The 25,240-nt window shown below is 41.9% G+C and overlaps 1 protein-coding gene across 3 annotated transcripts; it reads left to right on the top strand.

The window, feature by feature from the left end:
* The first annotated feature begins 8,772 nt into the window (after nt 1-8,772).
* LOC119023583 (potassium voltage-gated channel subfamily A member 10) lies at nt 8,773-24,778 on the top strand. 3 transcript variants are annotated; one of them, XM_037105644.1, is made up of 3 exons: nt 8,773-9,045; nt 18,510-18,551; nt 20,597-24,778. In XM_037105644.1, exon 3 carries the CDS (start codon nt 20,760-20,762, stop codon nt 22,482-22,484), a length of 1,725 nt encoding a protein of 574 aa, XP_036961539.1. In that variant the 5' UTR covers nt 8,773-9,045; nt 18,510-18,551; nt 20,597-20,759; the 3' UTR covers nt 22,485-24,778. The 3 variants fall into 3 exon arrangements, with proteins under 3 accessions (XP_036961539.1, XP_036961537.1, XP_036961538.1); XM_037105642.1 differs by lacking the exon at nt 18,510-18,551; XM_037105643.1 differs by lacking the exon at nt 8,773-9,045 and having other exon boundaries at nt 18,069-18,551.
* The last annotated feature ends 462 nt before the right edge of the window (nt 24,779-25,240 follow it).

The raw sequence follows: 25,240 nt of genomic DNA, 5'->3' as shown, positions 1-25,240 counted from the left end.
TCATGAAGATTCAAAAACACAGAAAAGATCAGTTTGTCTCAACGTGTTGCTGATGTAATCATGCCAGCTAAAACTAGCTGCTGGGCTCATTGATTATCAGCATTGCATTATACTTTGTATGTCCAGAAACAAACAGAAAATTATTCCATAGTTTCTTTTTCTTTAGTTTTTTTTTTCTTTAACCTTGATTAAACCAGGAAAAAGTCTCTCTTTCCAGAGAGTCCTGGACAACACAGCCAGTTGAACAAAATCTGTGTTTCTGGGTCGGTCTGGTTTTGCTACTGATGTTTCTGTCCCTCTGGGATGGAGCGTCACCCACTGAACATGCACATGTGAAAGAATGTATTTATTTTAACCAAAGACAAATGATCAAATGAAATGTTTACATGGTTATTAGGTGCTGATATTTTCTCATCAAACCGATTATCACAGGTTTACACATTCAGATTGGGCCAGATTGCATCAGCTTCTTCTGACTAAGGTGGCTGTTTGAATGTAATCCAAGAATTTACAGTAGATCCTGTGGCAAAACATTGCAAAGTCACTGAATCATGAACAGTTTTTAACATATCCGTACTCTTGCGTTCATAAAATATTCATCCTTGATGCTCCTCGGGCAAATCAAACAAAAGCCGCTCGAAAGACAAACCTGAAAGTTCCATAAACAATGTAAATTGATGAAACCACCGGTGGAGCCATTACCGAATGTGTATGTGAATCGAATATCGACCGTCACGTCCTCAATGTTTTTGTGTCTCGCTCCTCTCCTTAAGTGAATCTGATGCTCTCTGCGGTCTACTCTGAAAGCGAAGTGGTCTATTTATAAAGCCAGCAAGAGAGGAAGTGAGGCTGAGTGTGAGGAAGAGCGAGGAGAGCAACAGCTCTTGACCCCTGGTGCAAAATAGAGTGGGACATGTACAAACATTTTCTCTATCAGTGCCGTTTCATAGAGTCCAACACTTCCCCTGGCTGCTGGAAATGTTTGTCTCTCCTCTTGTCGTCTCCCCCGTCTGCTCTCGTCACTGCTGCTCGAGTCTGCTCTCTCTTTCCCTTTCTGTTATTTGCCCCTCTCATGTTTCATCTCCCACACGTTTTCTCTTGTGTTCGTCCCTCTCCAGCAGCGCTAAGCACCAAAGTAATGCACAATGAGTGATCTGATTCTCCTCTCAGACGTATATTAGGGGGAGTATAATGCTCCCTCTGGCCGTCTCAGTTGGCCGGGTTCCGGTATATCAGCTGATGACAGTGGCCAGGCAGCTTTCCAAGATGACTGCTGGGTATTGATCCACTGATTGCTGTTTGATTAGAAATGTCTTCAACATGGCTTCGTTAAAGTTCTTTTTTAAGGCAGCCAGACAGCCAGTGTTCCATCTTTATCCCATGTCTGTGGTTTATCATGTTGTCAATGTGTGTGAGGTTAAAGGATAAGTTCATCCAAAAATGAAAAATGTAGTTGTCATCTACCTACCCTTTATGCAAAAGGGAAGTCGGGTGAAGTTTTGTAGTCCACAAAACATTTTTAGAGATTCACAGCAAGACAGCATTGCAACATTCTCCTAAACAACTGAAGTAGAAGAGGGTTTGTTTTAAAGGAGACATATTATGCAAATGTTCAGGTAATTACATTTTTCTTTTCTCTTCTTTTTGATTTTGCAGAAAATTTACATGCTTTAGTGCTAAAAAAAAAAAAAAAAAAAACGCCAGTTTTTTCACACTGTCCAGTGCTACAGCACTATATTCCCCCTCTGTCAGAAATGCTCTGTTTTAGATCCTGTCTCATCTGGTGCCCCTGTTTTAAAATCAGTTCTAACCCTTGCTTCTAGAGACTTGGATTACACCGGAGACAATTTCTGTGTTGTTTTGGTTGTTTTTGGGTTTTTTTTAATATATTTTAAGTAAAGTTCTCATCTCTCAGTTCAGCTGTCTGATAGAATGCAGCAACACTGTTTTGCTGTGAAGCACAAGAAATGTTTTGTGGTCTAGATAATTTCTCCCGACCTGAGCAAATTCTGACAACATAATTTGGGTGATTTTGTCCTTTAATCCCAGGTCTTGTCACGACTAACAATTTTATTTTGTCGGCAACGATTTACAAAATAATTTAAAGTGTCCTTAAGAAAATACTGATATGAAATATTGCTAAAAGGTTTTCCCAACCAGTTTCTCTCTTAACTGGATGTCAGTTTGATGGACACAAGTGCACTTGTGTTTGCATGCTTTATGAGGCAATATCCAATAGACCCAGTAAATGCCTCACATGCTGTGAACATTAGCCAACTGAGATATGAGTTGATTTATAGACCAATTCATAGTCAAGTTAATTGCCTGTCAACCTGAACTTTATTTGTGACACACCAGGTCCCATAGGGGAAGCCTGTGTACGTCCTGTTCACACATCTGTACATTCATTCATATGCATGTGCATGTTCATGTGTACGTGTGTGTGTGTGTGTGTCTAGAGTAGGGGAAACCCTTTTTTTCATCACTCCTCCCCCAGCCGAGGATGCCCCCTGTATTAACCTCCTCTATAAATAGCCCTGCAGCAGGTTTCCTTTCTGTATAGGGAATATCTCCTTCATGTTTAGGTAGTTAGACTGCCAGAGGGCTGTGTACGTGGCACAGTTTATATATAGGTATAGTGGAAAATTTAAGATTTTAAATTATACAGTAACCCAGATGCAGGGACGATGCGAGGTTAGAATATGGAGTGAAAAATAGCGGGGGTGGAGTGGGAGCGAGGCTCAGACTTTGGGAATCAGAGGAGGTGGATGAATGAGGAAAAAAACAGCACACTGGGAGAGCTTCAGCCTGTCAATGTGTTTAATGAGCTGAACTGATTTACGGGTCCGGCCCACATTCTATAGGCTGCTCTCCATCATATACCTTTACTTACAGCCACAGACAGCAGCACTGCGAGGGTCTCCCCTGTTATCTGGTCTCCGCGGAAGATCCATTTATAGCACAGAGTATCTGTTTTACAGTTAGCTGTGTTTGACAAAGTGATTCCCACTATTTAAAACGCAAATTTGAAGTGATACTGAATGGGATAGACATTATGTATAATGAATTCAGCATCTTGGCGTTAAATCCGTATGCAGCTGACTGTCAGTTAGTCCAGTAGGTAAGGACACCAATTCATATATATATATATATATATATATATATATATATATATATATATATATATATATATATATATATATATATATATATATATATATATATATATATATATATATATATATATATATATATAACCTAAATAGATTGCCAGGATATCACATTTCATACTTTAGTACATTGAATTCCATAATCTTTATGAAGTGCTATTTGTACAGGCGACTTTCAATTTTACCACTTTTGCGTGAGTACGGCTTCAGAGTACTTATACAACTGATTGATTAGCACAGCAGTGACCAAGACTCTCAAAAATCATGCATGTTAAAATAAAGGAGAAAAGGAAACCATGCCGCACCCAACGTTGCTTTTCCAGCATTTACTTTGTTGCAGAATAGAAGGCAGCCAGCACTGTCTGAAGTGCAGAACCTTAGCTACCCTGGAGATGACCTCTGTGCCTTTTCTGGCTATCAGACTATGAAGGAAAAGATGCCAAAATCCTACTCGGCTAAAGGGTACCAATTAAAATAGTGATTTCAAAGTCCTGCGAGACTCAGTGTGTGTCCAGACTGACAAACAGCATGACTTCTGCTAGCCCTGTGGCTCTCATGAATGGCCTGATGCAGTGAACTTGCATCACAGGAAGAAAACACATCACGATATTAGGCTTGACGCTACATCTCTGCATGCAGCAGCGTCTCGGCTGAGTGGACAGAGGGTAACCATTCCTTTACCACAAACACACTCCTCCATCATTTATTCCACTTTTGTTATTCTGTCCACGAGCAGGCATGTGGAAAGCTAAATCTGGGATCCTTTCTCTCTGTTTGCAGTACAGGAGAAGTGTTCAACGTGTTTCACACCTTTGACACTGTGTGCATGAAATCAGTTGTGTCACATTTTAGATTTGTTGCATTAAATGCTGTTAACAGTAAGTGTTCAAACAAGGTGGTCCCTTTATACATGACAAGCAAGCCCTTCTTTTTCTTTTCTAGAGGGGTGTCTTTAGAAGAGGAAAACAAACACTGAAAAAAGACGGAATAAAAGAAGTCAACAGAGAAAATGTATGACATAGCTTTCTTATTTTTCTTTCATTGTTATAGAATGGGACAGTTGTTTCAGTTTTGCTTTCCTCGTTTTATTACAGTAAAGAGAAACTGCTCTGCGACTGTCAATATCGGTTAACAGCTTGGACACGCTGTTGCTAAAACATCTCAATTCCAGTATCCAAAAATAAACCCATTTACATGAGGGCAGAGAGATTTTCTTCTCTGATGTTTAAACGTGCTGATGAGCGTCAAGGATTCTTTCATAGTTCTTGTTCTGTCCACGTTGTGTGTGTGTGTGTGTGTGTGTGTGTGCATTTAAGTACAATAATCCTCACTACAGTGAGGAAACAGGCAAATGATACCCACTTCCTCTCCTCTCTTTACCTCCACCCACTCATTGCTCACAGACATTATATGGGGGGCTTAAAATATCTCAACCGCATAAATAATTCATAAATTCAAAATCCATGTTCTACAATCCCCCCTGGTCTCCATTTTGGTTTTCCCTGTCTCCCTTTTTCTCTCTTGGAATGTATATTCTGTCCATCTCCAGGTGTGTTTGTGGATTTCTGTGTCACAGGTCCCAGTTTGCTTTATCTGGGCGTGAGCATCAAGTAAGCAGTGAACTTAGTAAGGACACACAGTCATCTTTGAGTGATTGTAGAGATGACCGCCCACACAAGATAAACACAGATTTGCAAATGTAGACACACAAGCTCACTGGATACACACACACACACACACACACACACACACACACACACACACACACACACACACTAATGGTCTTCATACCTCTTAGTGTATTGATCAAGCATGCATCAGACGTGGATTACATAATGGGCTGGTGATTGAGGAGCATTAGCAATCAATGCTTACTTAGCTTTGGTAACTGTATCTATAACTCAAAGGTTCATTTACTCTGCCTCCATCTTTTTGTCCCATGGTTCAAACATCCAACCAAAGAAGAGTGAGGGTATAATTTTTTAAATTATAGCTGTTGTGTTGAGCAAAAAGCACACAAACCGAAGACACTATGGCAAGACAGGAAGATGTGACAAAGAGCAATTGTTAATGAGCTAAAGCTTCATGCAAAAACAAAAGGCGGGTGATGATAGCAAAAATCCAGGCGCAAAAACACAAACCAGGTACAAACCATAATGACAAGAGGAAGGTGGCAATAGCTAAGTCCGTAGGGACCTAGCTTGGGGACTTGAAGTTCGCTGACTCAAGTCCAACTTTGACCAAAAAAAGTATGTTGGAGAATGCTAGTTCATATCCTGGGCATTGCACAGTCAAGGTGCCTATGTGTGGCAGCCCCTTCACTCATCTCCTCTATACAATGCATGTGTGTAATGTGAGTCATTATAATGGTATTGAGGGGGGGAAAAATACACAGGACTGAGGAGCAACATGTACAAAACCAACAAGGGTGATGGAAGAGCACAAGCTTAAATGCACAGGGGCTGAATTTCAAATACAAAAACAGGAGATAAAACAAGGAGAGGCTTTCAACAAAAAGTAGGAAATCACAAAACAAAAACTCAGCATCATGACCACATCATCCTTTAAAGGTTCGGTGCTAAATATTGTGTTTTCATCAGTGTTTGATTACCTTAAACTAAGAATCCTGTTTTCTCAGACAGAGCCTTTGTACCACAGGTTCCAGCGTCCTCCATGTTGCACAACCATGTTGCTGCAGAAGCCCAGAAAAATCACTGCTGCTATAGAAAGACACTTTCTCATTTCATCACAGTCTTAGCAGCCACTGTATAAAAGAGTGAGATGAGGGGTGTTTAGTTGGTTGCAATCTGCAACCCCACCACTAGATGCCACTGAAACCTACAGGCTGGGACCTTTAATGGGTCACAAACTTTTTTAAGAAAATCTGTGATACGGCTTGAGAGAGACCAGGCAAGAAACAGGGGACAGGAGGCTTGAAACCATACCAGTGACGGATGAAGCAATTTGCTGAATTAATGCAGAATAATATGAACGAGTAAGCTGTTTATTCCCCCAGGAAGAAATACAATATAAACCAGAAGCATAATTTAACAGTCTTGCGCAAAATCTTCCCTTTTCTGTTCCATTCTCGTGAGCTTTTGTCTTTGTAGTTCTGCGTTTGGCCTACTTTTTTAGTGATTCTGATGGGAAAGCAGAGCAGAGACAGAATGTTGGCAGTAGCAGTTTTGGGAGAAATTGGGAAAAGACAGACGAGTGAGTGAGCGAGTGAGAGATGAGCAGGCGATCAGGCCTGTTAAGACATGCAGAACTGGCTTCCTGGAAGTCGACGTCCCTGCTCGTGAATATGGAGCGAGGTGGTGGAAACGCACATAAACAGGCAGAATGATCCAGACTTGTGTGGCTGTGCAGTAGAAGATGGGCTAAAGAACTAGTCTCAGGGATGCATCTTGAGAGCAACACATATGCTTTTCATTCAATATCTGAGAGTACTGGGATGGCTCCTGTTTCTTATCTGAAGTCCTGGTTGCCTACGTCTAGTCTGGCTTATTGTATTATCATTAAAATCTGACCCGAGCCTTTCAAGAGGAAATCCACAGTCCAGCAGCATTAAACAACTTGTGTAGGCAGCTAAGAGAGATGGGCAAGGTCTCAATTTTCACGTTCACACACAGTCTGAACAAAAACATACATTAGGGGAAGTAGAAAATTGATAGAAAGTGCAAAAAAAAAAAAAAGACTCTCTGTGAACAAACTGTGTTCATTGCCACCAGATGCCTGCAGAGGGCAGCCTGTCCACACTGTGGGCTACTTGACATGTGACCGTGTACCATACTGGCTCAGTCAGTCAGGAGCCAGACAGTGGCATCTCTCTTCCCCAGCCAGAGGCTCCAGGGGTCAGCCAGCGGAGGTGTACATTTAGAGGGTGATGATGGCAACTTATGACTGTGAGCAAAGCTCAAATCAATCCTCCACAACCACAGGAAGTTTACACCTTTGACCTGCATGGCCCTAATGAAATGCAATATAGGTACTTACTTATGCAATAAATACAACAATGGAATGGAATGTACAATAAGACCATGTTAAAGGAAGGTTCATTATCATTAAACAACACTTAGATGGCCACATGTGTGGGTCGCAGTAAAAGTCCCTCTGCTTGCAGTAAAAAAATATTTTATACAAGCAAGTTCAACATAAGAGATGAAGAACACAGCCAACAATCCTCTGTATAGTTCTGCAGTCAAATATTGTCAGTTTACAGTCTTTAAAAAGGAGAACTCCACTCCAATCCACACTGGTTTCACATTTCAGAGTTGGTAAAAAGGTGAAAAGTAGCAGAAAAACTGTTGTTGCTCCGCAGAGAGATGCACAAAGTCTAATAAATGGCCTCAAGTGATGTTACTTGAGTGGGCGTTGGTTGGGGCAGAAGACGAAGTTGAACATGAAGAGAGAGGTGCGATGTGTGGACTGAGGCTACCCACCGTTTATTTCATTTGGTTGTTTTCTTCCCAAAAGTTACCAAGAAGGGCTTGCTGGGAGATTTGTTTGACCAGCGGCGTTGCTTGCCCCCAGATGCCTTTAACAATCTGCAGACGTGCATCAACAACAGCGAGATCAGATGAAAATGTCAGAAAGTAAAGGAGGAGCTGAAAAGCTTAGAGAGAAAATGAGGCAGGAAAGATAACTTGGTAGCTATTTGATTTGTGATTTTCTTTTTCATGGGAAAAAGTATCAAAACAACACATTAAGACGTGACATCTGTAGGGGTTTCTGGCGGACTAACATGCTTTCCTACATCTGGAGAACAAGATTTGGAGGCCGGGGCATCACTGCAGCACGACAGTACCTCATTATAATGTTGTTTTTCTCGCACATTTTACCTTTGACAGAAACTTGCAGCTTCTTATGGCTTGGATATCGCACTTATCCATATTGCAGTATCAATATTTCGACATATTGTGCAACTCTAAAGGAGCACAATGATAATAATACCAGCTCAGAATATGCATTCAGTCATGAAAATATATGTTTATATTTATTTAGTTTGTTTTGATCATTAAAAAGTAAATCACTGAAGATCTAATCAAATTAAAATGTATTCCCCACAACTACACAGTGTAACCTTAACTGTGGGTGATGTACAGAAAGCATCTGATTAAAGTTAGACTGCCTCACATTAACTCCAGATGTGCTCTGAAATGCATTTGTGCACAAGGAGGAGGACAGTCGGGCCCCCAACGCTGGAGCCAATTTAGACAAGGAATTGCTTTGCAGCCCTGTGTGGGTAACATTAGCAGCTGCCTTTGCACACATGGGCACTTCAGCATTGTTTACTGTAAAGACAGACTTGTGAGCCTGTAATCTGAAATACATTTAGATGCTCTTTGCTTCAACATTGTGGTTAGAAACGAGTAAAGAAAGATATTATGGCTGATGGTGGTCAAGAGAGCATAAAGCAGTCTGGCAGAGGTTAGGAAACATCCCTTTTTTAATCTCCTTAGTCCCCCCCTCACTCTCTCTCTCTCTCTCTCTCTCTCTCTCTCTCTCTCTCTCTCTCTCTCTCTCTCTATCTATCTCTCTCTCCCTCCCTCCCTCCCCCTGTCTCTCTCCTCCCCTCGAGATAAAGCGACACAGCTTTGGTTGGAGGACGAAGAAAAACAGGGATTTTGCGAGCGGGGAATTGGCCAAATTAAACGTAATCATGCTGTTGTTATATCACTCTCACATCTGGCCCCTGGGTGATTGGCCGGGGCACCTCCGCCGTGCCTGCTGTCTGTGCGGTCAGCCCCGGGGTGACAGTGACAGGAAGCGCGCTGTGGTCAGTCGATCCAGAGCGCACTAACCATGCCTCCGGCGCGGCCCGGAGCACCAAACTTTCACCAACAGCGTCTGCGGGATCGTCACGGTGCTGAAGGTAGGCCGCTTTCCTCTCCTCCAACCACCTGTCGGAACAAGTGCTCCAGGTCCCTGTGTTGGCGCTCATAGTGCGTTTTTTTTTCTTCTCTTTCTTTATGCATCCAGCTGTTGCGCAGCTGCACGAGCGTGGCTCCTGTGCGTCTCCTGCCTGGACCACAGACACAGCACAGCTTATATCTGTCACTTTAACGCTTTTAGCTGACTTTGTTCCACAATTAAATGGGAAGGTGAAAAGTTATGCAAACAGTTTAGAGGGAAAGGACGTGCAGCTTATGCGTTAGAATCAAGAAACCTACAGATTTAAGAGTCTATTAAGATCCATCATTGCCTGAATCATACATAACACAGTTATCATGTTTGGTGCTTTATTTTTGCCCCCTTTCCATCCCAGTAAACCGAGACTTGATCTGGCCGATAATCTGAGCTGATATTCAGCATTTGTTTTTCGATTATTCAGATATAATAACTGAATTTAAAATGTGCGAATTGGGCTCTGATGCAGCATCCTCCTTTTTTCGGAATCTGCAAAGTAACTAACAATCTAATAAATGTTGTGGAGATGAAGTTTAAATTGGAAGAAAATGGAAATACTCAAGAAAAGAACCTCAAATTGCTGCTTGCTACTTGTGCTACAAATAGTGCAGCAGCACTTCAGTAAACTGCTTTGCCTGGAAGTTTCTTTTCATTAATGGTTTTTCTAATGTTTGACACGACAAGCTTCTTTTTGAAAATGTACATCAGTTCAAAATGTTGGTCTCCTTTATTACTAATAATCCGTATCTGAATTAGCCCTGAAATAAGCATATTCCTTCATTCCATGTTGTTAACTACCAACATTAAAGTGTCTTAAATGTTCTAACATTCCTGTTCTTTTGGTTTGTTTTTACATAACATTACATTAATTTGGATGATGCTTTATCCAGAGCAACTTAAGAAAACTTGGAAGATAAAATAGAACACAACAGAGTGGGACCAAACTAATATAATGTAAAGTTTCCAAAAGTAGATTAAATAGAAAAGAAAAAAGTCACACATGTAAAAATACTAATCATACTGCTAGCCAATCATATCTTAAGAATAATGGGGTGGCCAATCAGATTTCAGGGCTGGCCAATGCCACCCCAGACCCGCCCTTCTGAACCCTAATTTTTAATTATTGTCAAAGATGCTCAGGATCAAGGAAAGCTGGAACCTCACCTTGCATTATGAATGTAATATTTAATGAGTGTAGGCTATCATGCGTATTTCATGGGTAAACCTTGATCTGGAAAGAGGCTGATATAACAAAAGTAAGAAGGATGTTTAATTTTGACACGTATGAGAAGTGACACCTTCGGGTGAAGAACCCCTTGTATTACTTCCTGCCTCTGTCTGGCCCCTTGACTGGAATAATGCGACCCCAGTTTGACTTAATATTTAATGCCATGTTCTTTTTGCCTTTGTCTGATGCAGGCGTTCATGCAGCCATCTACACATACATCCTCTTTAATTAAAGTTCGGTCTGATTCCTTGAATATTTAAACGTCTCATTTACTCCCTCATTCCTCCTGGAATCGCTAACAACTCAGCTGAGGCCCTCCATCTTCCACCCACCTATCATGGCACGCACGCACACTCCATTTTGTGATCCAGTCACACTCTTAAAGTTGGAGCAAAAAGCAAACAATTGCTATCCTTTTACCACCATCAGCAACCAAAAGCCATAAATCCCTATATTGTCTTGCTGAGCACCATCAGTGGTTACGTTTTCATGAACTGCACCAGTAAGCTTGATGCTTGGAGCCCTTCCACACCGTTCAAGTTAGCAATCTGCTACGGGTAGAGAAAGTCTTTAGGGATCAAAACTGGTAGAGTATGCATATGGTTATTTAGCAAGCAGATGTGGAGATTCACTCAATATGCATTGTGAAATCTGTTATCTGTGTGTGTGTGTGTGTGTGTGTGTCTGGATAATGTGCACGTGTGTGGCTTGTTTGTGCGCCACCTTAGATTAGCGATATGTAATGGAGAGTCAGACCAGATGGCCATATTTTCCTCGTCTAGATCTGGCACAAAAAAGAGCTTCTAAAAAACCAACATAATATTCCTGTAAATGAGACGGATTTAATCCCCACTGTGGAGAAGGACGGCCGGGGCGGGGGTGGTCTGCCCAGTAGACGGTGGGAGGGGTGAGAGTGAGTCTGCTTCACTGCTTTTGAGGTCAAATGAAATCATAACATTTGACCTTTTGACGGTACCGGAGGTGTGCTTCGGCACGTTGCTGTTGCTCGTGTAGGCACAAGCAAAGGTGCACAACATGGACTTGAAATATAACTGTGTTTTATGCTGCCTTGCTTCATCAAGAAATCCAGGAACGTGAGACGTCTATGACCAAAATGATGTAAATGTTCTCCATTGTGATGCTACCACGGTACGATGTCATAGTCGTGCTTCTGCTGGGCGAAGTGTGAGTGCGCCCTAAGAGAAGCAACTGTTCACTTGAAAACAATAATGGCAGCTCCTCAAGAGTTTAGTGCAGGTGCTGCCATAGCAGAAGTTTTATCAGAACTGGAGAGTGTATTTCATTGAAAGAGGATGGTAAAGATGTTTTCGCTCTTCTCTCTACCGTCTAACAGTCTGATTGACCAACAGGCACCACTGGTGGTAGTGATAGCACTTTGCTGCTGTAGATCTGATTGGTTGAGGTTAGCCCATGATAGCTAGATATTTTAATTTTTTTGTTCAGTCCCTTTCTTTTTCCCAAAAAAATTCTAGTAGCGCCTTTCCAGATGGCTCTGTGTAACAAACCATCTGGCACTTCCAGTTTGCAAAAACACTAATTTGCTCATTGTTTTTTCATTGAACTGCATTGCCGTGTACTTTTCACCAGGCATTACGCAGTAGCCTGAACAGCAACAACTATTAGATGTTTAACTTCTGCTTAGCGCTGAGTGAGAGGCAGGTGCTGTAGATCTGAAAACTAGTTAATGAAGAATTTGGGGAAAGGCTTCAAGTTGTAAGCCCAGGTGAGTTGGAACATAGAAAAAAAATCAAACTACTATTGAAATCTTTTGATTTATTATTTGTATGATGACCCTGTGTACTTGCCCTCAGTGTTGTCAGTGTATAAAGATGGCCCATGTGCTGTTTTTAGATGCCCTGTGGGAAGTTTTTGATTGGGCTGTACATCGTTGGTGATGTTGTTGTTTTGTGTGTGTGTGTGTGTGTGTGTGTGTGTGTGTGTGTGTGTGTGTGTGTGTGTGTGTGTGTGTGTGTGTGTCTTGTCAGAAGGCCAAGGGAGGATTTTGGTCCCAGCTGCTGTGCACTGGGACTTGGCCTGGAGCCTACAGACACACCCATGTCAGCATCAGTGACATCTTATGAATGCCTCGTGGCTGCACGTAGACCACAAATCTGCTCCAGATGCTACAGATGTCTGGAGCAGGGATGGCTAAAATGGGTGAAAAAAAAACATTATTTAATGTCAGCTCTCTTCAGTTCACCATTGAAACTGATGCATTTGTGAACAGTTTAAACCTTGGAAGCTTAACATACTTCAGTCACTCTGGGCTTTGGTTAATAATCAAGCTGCGGTTTCTCTCAGAATTATCTTCTTCATTCAATAACAACACAGAGACACACAAGCATCCAACTTCACATCAAGAGCTTTTTACATCAAAGAGAATTACAAGTCAGATTTCAAGCTGCCTCTTAAGTCTCCACAAAACTGTGACAGGTGACATCATACTGACGTAGTAAGGATGGCATGGCACTGAATTTTAATCTGCACAGTGCACCAGGGGAGGAGCTGACAAAACTGTGTTTGTGGTTGTTCAAACAGGTGAATATATACAGAATAACTAGAACATATTCCTTTAAAAAGTGTTTTGCCAGATCTTTGCTCACTTTTCTCTCCACACACACACTCAAACACACACTACAGGACAAACATCACCTCATATGACACACGCTGAAGATCATTGAGGGGCCATGTTGTGTCTATTTTTAGCTCCATTAATGAGAGACAGCACTTGGCTCCGGTCGTACAAACTGAATTACCAAATGGATATTTTTTTAATTCATATTATAGTAAGTGATTGAAAAGCTCACGAGTGGGACGAGGTGATGGTATGCTAAAAAAAAAATCTGTTATTCCGATAATAGATGTGTGATAATTAAAAATACATTCTCAACTGCCATCTGTACGGCTGTCTGTCACTATGACTTCCAGGAGAGAGGCGAAGAGAGAGGAAGGAAGTGCACGAACGTGGCTAAATGTCGCAGGAACTAAACTTTGAAACATTAACTCGTCTCATGTCAGAAAGACTTCATCTTTGTCAGTGAGGCCCATGACCCCATGCTACTTCACAGTGTGTCGGCATTTTTGATTGTGTCACCAGTAGTGGCAGAAGATTTATAGTGTGGCTTTACAATGAATGAAAATAGCTATGAATGCTTAATAATTGATAATGGCCTCATTCTTTTCTTAGAAACCGTTTGCTCACTCATTCTCTGTGTTGTATCTGATGCATCAAGAAGCGGTATTATATTTATCCATGTAAGTGTGTGTGTGTGTGTGTGTGTGTGTGTGTGTGTGTGTGTGTGTGTGTGTGTGTGTGTGTGTGTGTGTGTGTGTGTGGAGAAGGGGGGTAACCCTCCCTGTTCATGTGCCTATCTGTGATGGCTCGCTGTATCTGTGTTGATCTGACGGAAGAGATCCCTCGGCTTATAGCACTGAGCTGCCCAGCCTGTATTAATCTGCTTAATAGGTCCAAAACTCTGGTCCAAAAATACCAGCTCTGTGCCCTCACACAGCAGGAAACCCCACACCACATCACAGGAGCATGTCAAAGGGTCCAACATACAGTACAAGTTCAGTCGTACTGTATTTACTGTAAACTGAAGTGAAAATGTCTCCCCTCGGTTCTTTACGCAGAATAGAACGTTAACGCCTACACACTTCTGTGAGCGCACTTAGCCGATACACTGACTGAGCTCAGCTGCAAACATCTGGCACGCTGCAGATTTATTCTTGTGAAAATGAATATCATTCTGTAAAGTATGTTGGACTTCAGACTACAGTCATTTAAAGGTGATTGACAGCTCAACAGTAGAGTGCAGCATGGGCTCTAAATAAAAGTAGGGATGCTGTGTAAAACGTGAGTAAAAACCAAATGCAGTCATCAGCCGGTGTAGTAATATCACACAGTCCCTGTAATTCACAAAGATGTGAACCTACCCAGCCTGCCGAAGACTTCCCTTTCATACCCAATCACGAGACTATCACCTGTTACAGATGAACCTGTTAACCAGGTAAATCGGGTCTTTTTGAGCATTCACTACAAGTGTTCATATTAAGTGTGTGTCTTTATAAAAAAAAAAAAGGATTATCAAAATGTCACATTATGTTTTATTTATGGTTTACACATCATCCAGACTATTTAGGGACTGGGGGTGGAAATAGATACAGAACAGTATGCTGTTAATTCAGTACGATTTAATACATCAGTTGCTGAACCAAAATCAGGGTTCTGCTAAATAGGATCTGGATCTAAGGATATTCTGTGATATGTTTCATGTTCATGAAACCCTTCTCTGAATATGTATAACCGTATTTCTGACTTGTGTACACTTCTTGAGGTTGTGTTGAAGCGTATCATATACACTTTATAGTTTAGGACAGTATTTAGTGCAGTATGGTATGATATACCTCTGTGCAGTACAGTGTAGTGTATCAGTAATACAATGAACACAAGAAATCAGAGGGGATACATTAACAGTATTTAACAAAACAGGTCAACTTGGATCAATTGTTGGACTTTTATGAAACCTCTGACGTCTCAGATCTGAGCCCTTAAAACAGCAGCGTTGCTCCCCAACTAACAAACTTGACATTATGTGTTGGCTCTTAATGGGGAGGAAGCATATACCTGACTTAAATCAGCTTACTTGGAGAGACACCACGTCTGCATTAAGTGCAAACACTGCGCCTTTACCACACCTCCTGAGACAGTAACATTGGTGTTACAACTGTTTACATTGCAATTAGCGAATTATCAATAAAAGCAGAAGAGGTTAAATGCTAGCAAATGTCACACAATGTTTTGAAGTGTAGGGTAAATATTCGTAATACATGTAAATGCATTTTTTTGCCAACCTGCAGGGAAAGGATTGCCTCCCGGTTAAGCTAGATCTGCCTGAACATCTGTTCATGTTTACACACCGCGGTGAGCTTACTGAAATGTACAGCAGCTCAGCGCAGCATGCAATATTATATTTATGGTGCGGATTCCCTTATTGTCCCACTCAGAGCTTTTTTCCCAGCCAAATGCATGCATTAGAGCATATGGTTCTCGCACTCTGACTGCCCCGTGGGTATTAATAGCATGGCAAGAATATTCGGACCACCGTGGGTTGGCTTGGGCCCCATATGACACCTCTTGTTTTACGCTGTCCTAACACGAGTCAAGGTGACAATGCCATTGTAGAAGCTTTTCATCCTCACAGCTTCAGAGCACAGCTGCTGGAGTTTTTTGTTTTTTTTTCATGCATATGTCAATGTATTGGTACACTTATCCTAAGTCATGTCATGTCATTGTCCGTAACCACTTTATCCCTTTTTCAAGGGGTCACGGGGTTTTTGCTGGAGCCAATCCCAGCTGTCTCTGGGCAAAGGCAGGGTACATCCTGGCCTCATCCTACATAGCTATACATTTTCAATTCCTGTAGGTTTTTCTTCTTTCTTCATTTAATTAATAAACTAATGTATATTATGTATGAGTCATGGAATCTAAAAACGTTTATCATGTGTATTCTATCAATGCACAATCTCTTGGACTGTTTCTGTCTAGTTTTATTTATTTTTGTTTGATTGATGCATTTGCGCTGATGTGACCAGGCGAGGATCAGGGATTTTAACTCAAGGGCCAGAAGGGGACCACAGTTAACACGGTGCAACTTGCTATTATGCGACCGGTAACATTAGATTGACAATCTCTCCATTTTTGTGGGCAGTCAAAAATCATACAGGTAGTTAGGTCCCTATTTTGCCTCTTAGGTGCAGGTGCAGGTGCAGTGGTGACCTTTTATACCAACAAAACAAGTATGGATCTTGAATAAACAACCATACCCCATTGGTCAAAGAGAAACAGCTAATTACATTGATAAACTGTACATGCAAGGTATATGAGTTTATAAATGGGAGCGTAGTGGACTTCACTACAATTCCTCAGCGGCTGTATCTGCCACAAGAGTTAAAGACGGCTGGCAGACGGTAAATAAGCTGATCCCTTAATGAAACAGCTGATCTTGTAAATTGCAAATAGTACATAGCATCTTAAATCCAGTGTCCATATGTTGGAGGTGAAGAGTTAATTTATGTAAGATGTGCCTTCTGGCCAGATGTGGGAAAAAGGCATCAATGTCATCTTAAGCTCTGCTAGGGTTAACAACCTTGGGAGTTAACGTTGCCATAGACGTAAATGGAGAAAATGTTGTTTGGGATTGTTAACACCAGTCACAAGTAGGATCAAAATAACTGGAGATGTCACAGGGTCTCCTTAATGACACTTGTCACCACAACCATGGCTGGAAATTGTCCAGAGGTCTCCTTAAAAATATCCAGCGGTTCCACACTTAAAAGTGTTTAAATGCCGCGGTGCCGTCTCAGAAATATCCGGTGGTTTCACATGTTGAAACAAAATCTGAAGCAGCCATCAGATGTGAATGTATCAGTGGTTTGCAACTGGGCTGTCAAAGTAGGTGCATGGATTTCACTTTTTTACTGTACTTTACCATTTTTCATGTATGTTACGCTGAAGAAAACTTTTCAAGAGGGATGGGAGAGCAGGAGGTGAAACAGCTGAAATAAGAAACCACCAAGCTTCTGAGCTGCAGGTATCTGTAAAAGTGTGCTGTAGAAAGATACTGTAAGTACCATTAACACAGAGATCATGCCACCTCACTGCGTTATACTCACTTTAACATATACACATACTAACTTTTACATATATACATGCTCACTTTTACGTACACACACTTAATTTGCACACATATGCATTCTCACATACTGAGAGTATGTATGTATGTGCAAGTGATGTATGTATTTATGGCCTTAATGGCTTCCCATATACTGTCTCTCGTTATCACAGACATGGTTCAATCACAAACTAATACAGTGATTTCAGGTTTTGACAGTAAGTAAAGCACATAGAAAGAACAAAGAATATCAAGTCTGATTTGACATTGTATTTTTACACCGTGTTGCCAAAATGCATTGATTAGTAATCATTTGGTTTGGATAGTGTTAGTGAAAGGTTCTCATACCAACACTGTTGTTGCTGAAAAGCTTAAAAAATAAACATAAAAAAATAAACATAAAAATAGAATAATAAAACTAACATCCTGGTGTGGGTACCTTTAATTCAGCAATCAAATTGAAGGGCATAAAACAGGAATTTAATGAATCTCACAATCACACAAATGACACACAAAAACCTCCTTGAGAGGACCAGTTGTTCACACATGCTCTAGGAATCATAAGGGTGGCAGCTCACCTTCCGTGCCTGTGTGTTTAAATATATTTTACAACGTGAGGACAGGGAGGTATGTTCGAGTGTGTATCAGTGTCGCCCTGAGGAATTTGACATAAAATCATATACAACAAATATACTTAGGGGTGCCCTTAAGGGATTAAATGTCCCCTTTTTTCTTCCTGCTTCAGTGACACAAGATATGAGACTGAACATCATTAATAATGCATGTTCACAAGGCGTCCAGCTTAGATGGGGGATTATAGTTAAAGAGTTGAAAGAGGTGATGATATCGGAGCTCAGATGAGTGGAAAGTGAAAGCTGGGGAAAGCTGTGTGGGGGTGAGAAAGGGTGCTTTCCCAGGGACATGTCGCTCTCTCATCGGTCGTTCTTTCCCTGTCGTGTTGAACATGTTAATGGAGTTGTTAAACATCAATTATTTATTGTGATACTGTAAATCAGTCAGTTATGGATACGGCCTCTGTGTGTGTGTGTGTGTGTGTGTGTAGGGTGAGTGAGTCAAGCATGGACAGATCTGAGGATCTAATCGCACCGTTCCAGTCCAGAGGGCTTTGAGCACAACATCCCTGAGGCCACTGAGCGACGGCGTACACGTGGCCAGACAAACACATTCTTACACACACCTGCAAAGAGAAAAAATATCTACGAGCATACTTAAATTGTGGATATTTATCACCAAATTTGTTTGTTTACTGCTTTTCTTTGTTTTGCTGTGGCCTGTTTGCGTGCTTGTGTGCATGTGTTCGCGTGTGCACACGTTGTGTGCATGTGGCCTTTGCCCCAGCTCTAGTTTCTACTCCAGCATAAGGTTACCCACTGTAGTCCGTGATAGATTAGTCATTCTGATGCCAATTGAGGAGGTAGCAGGAAGCTGCAGGAGTGGCAGAACCTGTGGAGGAAACGTTTTATGTCCTGTTTTTGTTTTTTGCAGCATATTGCACACACAGGGTCTGTAGGCTTCTTGTGAGGAAAGGTAAGATGTGTGTTGCATGTTTATTACTCTGTCTATAAGCTTATCTGGGAAGTTTATACTGAAGGCCCCATTACCGTGTTTCTTTACCGTGGACAGAACAGATTTTTCTACATTGCAGCTCATGAAATTCAATCCCTAACACAGAGAGCACATTTCACAATCTCACATTTCTTTCTGTTTTTAAGGGAAAGCAAAATCTTGACCTGAACATTTCACCCCCACCAGGTCTGAGGTCATTTGAATCAGTGCGACCATGTTTTGAAAATCATTTGTCTCCCCTGGAGAGTCGGCACAGTCACTTGCCTTGCCATTATTTTCAGAGAGTGGGCAGTTCTGTTCGCTACATTAGGCAAAATTAAATATCGATGGCATGTTATTGGAAAAACATTAGGAGTTGGTCAAGCGCAGCAATATAATTGACTAAATTAGTTATGTAGGTATTGATCTTGGCAGCATGCTGGTTTTCCAGCTGCTATTTTTAGGATCGTGTAAAAGTTGCCGGTTGCTCAACCGATCAAATGACTTCATTCTTGGTCCTGTGGTTCAAGAGGAGGGGTTAGGAGAGGAGAGGTTCATTATATTATTTTACTTTTTGTATGGCTTTCGTCAAGTGTTGCAATGACAATACTCTTCTAACCTCTTCCCAACATCTTTACTAGCTTTGTATGCATAGTCTTTCACATTGTTTTAACCCTGAGTCATCATCTGTTCCTCTTGATAACCCACCCCTCTCTCTCAGTCATGTCTGCTCCCTCATCATCTTGTCTATCCATCCACCCACGGATCAACTCCCATTCCCTTTTTTTGTCACTCTGGTGCTTTTTTGCATTCCGTCCTCATCCCTCCCACATTTGTCTTCCCAACAATTTTCACGTCCTCCTCCTTTTCTCTTTCATCGCTCTCTCTCTCCCTCTGTCTCTCCTCCGTCTCCCAGCAGGATTGGTATCACTAGCACTGGTTTTAGGCGGTGACTCATCTCTGGAGTCTTTAATTAAACATCTGCAGACGTCAGCGCTCGGCCACACACACACACGAATGCAAACACACATGGACAGCAGACGGACATTACACACAAACACACATGGACAGCAGAGGGGACACTGCGCATGGACACACAGATGCACATTCAGACAAATGCATTCAGATTAAAGCATGCACAGCTTCAATTCAGTGCGATCTTTATGCTGGGGGGAAACTCACAGTGGGTGGGGTGAATCTGAGGTCAGAGGCACATTGCACGTGAGGGGCTAAGTTGATTTCTTGGAGAAATGATGTAGTGCAGTGCAGTTTGAATGCAAGCCCCGGTGTCTGGAGGAAGCTAGGCCCCATGCTATCGCTGTGCAGCCAGTTAATTATGCACTAATGTATGCACAGCCCCAGTTACCCTGCACTACCCTCCTCGCCGTCTACCTGCATCTGAGTCATTACAGAGTGTGTACTTTGATACCCTTTCCCTTGAGCAGGTGTCATATTTGTGCGGAAAAAAAAAATAATGCACGTGCAAATGTATGCCAGTGAGAGCATGAACTAGTTTTAATTGTTTAGTAAGAGATACCATGTGTGTACAGTAGTAAATATCATGTGCCTGCCCTCTAACAAAGTGATCAGAGAACAAACATAGCAAATAAACAAGTCCTCCATTAGCTGAACTTACATCTAAATACTTAGTAACTGTCTTGTTTTGTTTTGTTTTCCTTCTTCACAGTTACATTAGTCATGACAGTGCCCCCACAATAACCGACTGTGAAAACAAGCAGCAGGGAGTTTTCTACTATGTCAAAAAGCATCAGATGAATTCTTACAACTGTTGTCTTCTTTTTTTCCATCTCCCTCTTCCCTCCTCTTTCTTCCCTCCTTTCTCTATCTCCCTCTCTTGTCCATCCTTCTCACGTGCTGGTTTCGAGAGAGACTGGTATCTAAGAAACAAGAACACATGATAAAACGTGCTTTCTGACGTCACCTGATTGCAATTAACACAAAACAAATCCCTTGCCACTGACAGCAACACACTGAGTCTCTCCCTCTCTGTCCCTCTCATTCTACAGGTATTGGAGGCGATCGAGAATAAGAGGGTTTCCTGCTTTCTGTAAGTGCTGCTGATAACTGGCTGCTAGAACTCCGCTGCTGACTCTGGTGACTGAGCCGCCTATCTGTCCGTCTGTGTGTTATCCTGGGGTCCCAAGGCTTTGCGCTGGCTGAACCGCAGCCATGGAGGTGGCGCTGGTAGACTTTGAGAGCCTGGATGAACTCAATGGCAGCCTGGAGGATGAGGTGGACACCGATGCTGACGAGACCACGTGTCTCACGGTGGACATACCCCCTGAGCACAGCAGCCTGGACAGCAACTACCATCTGCGGGCCGCTCAGCGGTCCTCTACGCCCCCCCTCCACAGCTATGTGTCCTCCTGCATGTGGGAATCCACCTCATCGTCGCCCACTCCACATACACAGACACTAGCAATACCCCAGTCCCCAACCATGCCAAGTCCGGGCAGACAGGGGCGCAGTAGCTGCGCCAGTATGATCTCCAACTGGAAATTGCTGCTAAACAGTGAGGGCACCAAAGAGAGTGAGAAGATCTTCAGCCGGCTTGCCAAGGAGTGCTGCGAGGATTTGTTTGTAGATAAACGAGGGCTGGATGATGGAGACCAGAAAGTCATCATTAACATTGCCGGACTTCGTTTTGAGACACAGCTAAAAACTTTGGACCAGTTCCCTGACACACTATTAGGAGATCCTTTGAAAAGGATGGACTACTTTGATCCAATGAGGAATGAGTACTTCTTTGATCGGAACCGACCCAGCTTTGATGGGATCTTGTATTACTATCAGTCAGGGGGCAAGATCAGACGTCCAGCTAACGTTCCCCTGGATGTGTTTGCCGATGAAATTCTTTTCTATGAGCTTGGAATTGAGGCCATGGAGCAATTCAGAGAAGACGAAGGATTCATTAAGGACGTTGAGATCCCTCTACCTGATAATGATGTGTATAGGCAATTCTGGCTGCTGTTTGAGTACCCAGAAAGCTCAAACGCAGCCCGAGGTGTTGCACTGGTGTCTGTATTTGTTATTGTCATATCCATCATTATTTTCTGCATGGAAACGCTGCCAGAATTCAGAGATGACACTGACCAAATTGTGCCCACGGCAGTTCAGCCTTTCAACCAATCTGCATTTTACACTCCCGTGACTCCATCTGGTGTGAAGCCCACAACTTTCTCTGATCCCTTCTTCATCATCGAGACCGCCTGCATTGCGTGGTTCTTCTTTGAGCTGTGTGTGCGATTTTTGGTCTGTCCGAGCAAGAGGGAATTTTTCCACAACCTCATGAACATGATTGACATTATATCCATTATCCCGTATTTTGTTACTGTGATCACGGAGATGATCACGACGCCACAAGAGAGCTCAGGACAGAACATGTCTTTAGCCATCCTGCGTATCATCCGCCTGGTCAGGGTGTTTCGTATATTCAAACTCTCACGTCACTCCAAGGGGCTGCAGATCCTGGGACAGACCCTGAAGGCCAGCATGCGTGAGCTTGGCTTGCTCATCTTCTTCCTCTTCATCGGAGTAATCCTCTTCTCCAGCGCTATCTACTTTGCTGAGGTAGACGAGCCTAACACACAGTTTGTCAGCATACCTGACGGCTTCTGGTGGGCTGTGGTTACCATGACTACAGTCGGCTATGGGGACATGTGTCCTATTACCATGGGGGGTAAAGTGGTGGGCACCTTGTGCGCCATCGCAGGTGTGCTCACCATTGCCTTGCCTGTTCCCGTCATTGTTTCCAACTTCAACTACTTCTACCACCGAGAGACGGAAGCAGAGGAGAAGTTGCCCTTGACAGATGCTGCTGAACAAGCCATGAATGCTGAGACAGATAACAAAATCAGTAGTAGAACCTCACTAAATAAAGCCAATGGCATCTAGTAAAGTAACAAAGGGAAGGAGGACGTAATTTACAGAAGTGGGACATTTCCACAAAGCAGGAAAGACACATTAAAGAAGAAGAGTGGTACTGTTGAAATTAACTGCTCGGATATCCCTCGACTGATGGTCTAATGGGATCAATAAAAAGAATATATGTACTTAGTGTTTTATAATAATGTACAGGATGTGCTGTACTTACCTCTTTTGTGTCTAATATGAAAATGACACATTGAAGTAGAGGAATTCATTATGTTTATATTCAAGATTGTATGTCAACATATTTCAAGTCTACTTTGTGTTACAACTCTTCCTTGAGTTGCATAGAAACAGGTCATCAACATCTCGCATTGTCATAATTCAACAGTAAATAATGATTGTTTAAGTTTCTTATATAATTTTGGTTTATTTTCATTGTCCATTGGCCATTAACCCTGTTATTTAGAACATTTTTCCCACCGGCTTCACTGAGATTTTCACAGTGCCTCCCGGGGTAGTAGACCATATTCACACAGTGGCCATTTTCTTGTGACATCACACCAAGGGTGAAAAAGCCTAAATGTCCTACTGCTAAGCTCCAGGTTGCAAGACATAAATGGTAACTGGGAAATGACTGAATGCTAACACGAGCTAATGGGTTATCATATATGTCATTTCACCTTGAAGTAGGGCGCCATGTCCATCCAGATTTTCATCATCATCTTTTCAGTTGCTCATCAACCGAGAAGCGGTGAAATTATAACTATTTCTCAGATTCCCTACGCTTTTATGACCTGCAATTTTGAAACACAGCAGCATAACATTATCCCAGCATTTTAGCTTCACACCCTGAGTATGACGTCAGAGGAACATGGCCGCCATGTGACTGTAGTCTGTTAAGAATAGGCCTGGGACAGGTTTAAACCAGTTGTGTTTAATGATAGTCAAAAAGAAAAAGTTAAATTTGACAACCAACGTTTATACAATTACAGAGCTGCTACTTGTAATGACCTTTATGCGGATGCCTCATCAGATATTCAGGACGATTCATAGATGAAAAATGTGAGCGACAGGTTACATTACTCTGAGCATCTACATAACAGTGTGTGTGTGTGTGTGTGTAGCATCTGAAAAACGATTTTGACTTTTCTTTGTGAACATCGCTTGAGGCAAATGTTCAGTTGGCTCCCAATAGATGCTGCCACTGTCTGCAAATAACTGATGGCCAACTTATAGATAGGTAACTTGTCAGGTTGTAAAAAAAAAATAGCGGAAAAAAACCAAGCTCATTTCTCCTGTATGTGTTGTCAGTGAGTGACTTGTGTCTAGATTGTAGCCCTGCTGTATTTATTTATTTATTTATTTATCATGATTCTGTTGTATTTATTCATCCTTTTTGATGAGTAGCTTGGGTAAGAATCATCCACTGTCATTAGCAGTCTGACTCTACAGTATGTATTATAATGGAGTGCCTTAATTTATGTAATGTTGAGATTCTGCTGAATTTGCCATACATAATCTTACAGTAATACCTACATGTGTATCTTGCATATATATATACTCAGTATTTTTTTGATTTCAGCTCGGTTGAAAATGTAGAAGTTGTAACCTTTCTCCAGTCTAGCACTTGTTTGTGAGAGCTAAATGCATTCTGACCTGGCATACAATTTAACACACACAGTGGATCCTATTTGTGTATGATGTAGATACTATGCTTCAAAATTTGGGATTTCACATAAAGTAAACATTTCAGTGACACCATTATCAGAAAATGTACCAAGAAAGTGAAAGAGAGAAGGAAGAAGCCAAAGATGTCTGCTGAATAAAGGGGATAAAGGGAACTTGTTTCAGGGCCAGGGGATATTATAGGCCAAAATGTCCCATGATCCATTCTGTTTCGAAGGACTGATTATAAATGTAGCTGCTGTAGCAGTGTGATCTTCTAGTGGCACGTTTTATAAATATCTATTTTTTAACTTGTTTTCCAAGTAGAGAGAAATCTTGAAAAGTGAAAAAAAAGAGGCGTGCTCATTGGGATCCAGGAATATAATTTTATCTGGTAATAGCTTTAGCTCGGTGTCATGTCTGAATCTCTGGGTAAGCATATGTGTGAGCTCCATGGTGATGACGACAGTACAGAGTCAGTTTTTACGACTAGTCGAGCCACTCGTCTGTAAACTCACTGTTGTACAAGAAGTTAGGAGGGTTGCATTGTCATGGCTACAGCAGATTTATCACACCAACAAGACCATTACACTGTATTTGTATTTGTATGTATGATAACATTTCAGTATACAATTTACTGTAATGTACGCAATATATTCTGGGATTTTAAAATCACGTCTTTTCATGTCTCCTGCTCTTTTTGTAGAAACATATCCGACTTGGTGATGGGTGATTTAATTGGGGTCAGCATCCTCAGCTGGAAAGAACAAAATGGTCAAGGTTAGGAAAAGTTTCTAAGAAATTATGAGTCGGTGATTTCCCCAGACGTGAACTGAGTGAGATTGTGTGTGTGTGTCTCCATTGGTGTCTCCCTTCAGGGAAGATTCCATCATGACACTTAGTAACTTGTCTCTGCTTTCACACACACACACACACACACACAAACACACACACACACAAAGAGAGAGAGAGAGAGAGAGAGAGAGAGAGAGAGAGAGAGAGAGAGAGAGAGCGAGCGAGAGAGAGAGAGAGAGAGAGAGGTCACATCAACAAGGCTTGTGTGGCAGTGCAGTAACTGTATAACTGGAAGTCTTCCAGACAACAACAGGATGCCA

The sequence above is a fragment of the Acanthopagrus latus genome, chromosome 7 (assembly GCF_904848185.1).
Source record: "Acanthopagrus latus isolate v.2019 chromosome 7, fAcaLat1.1, whole genome shotgun sequence".
NCBI lineage: Eukaryota > Metazoa > Chordata > Actinopteri > Spariformes > Sparidae > Acanthopagrus > Acanthopagrus latus.
Note: the sequence above shows the minus strand (reverse complement) of the source record. Positions and strands in the feature narration are given on the sequence as shown.

What these genes read in the sequence shown, in the direction of transcription:
- LOC119023583 (XM_037105642.1), top strand. Translation starts at nt 20,760, where the DNA reads ATGGAGGTGGCGCTGGTAGACTTTGAGAGCCTGGATGAACTCAATGGC.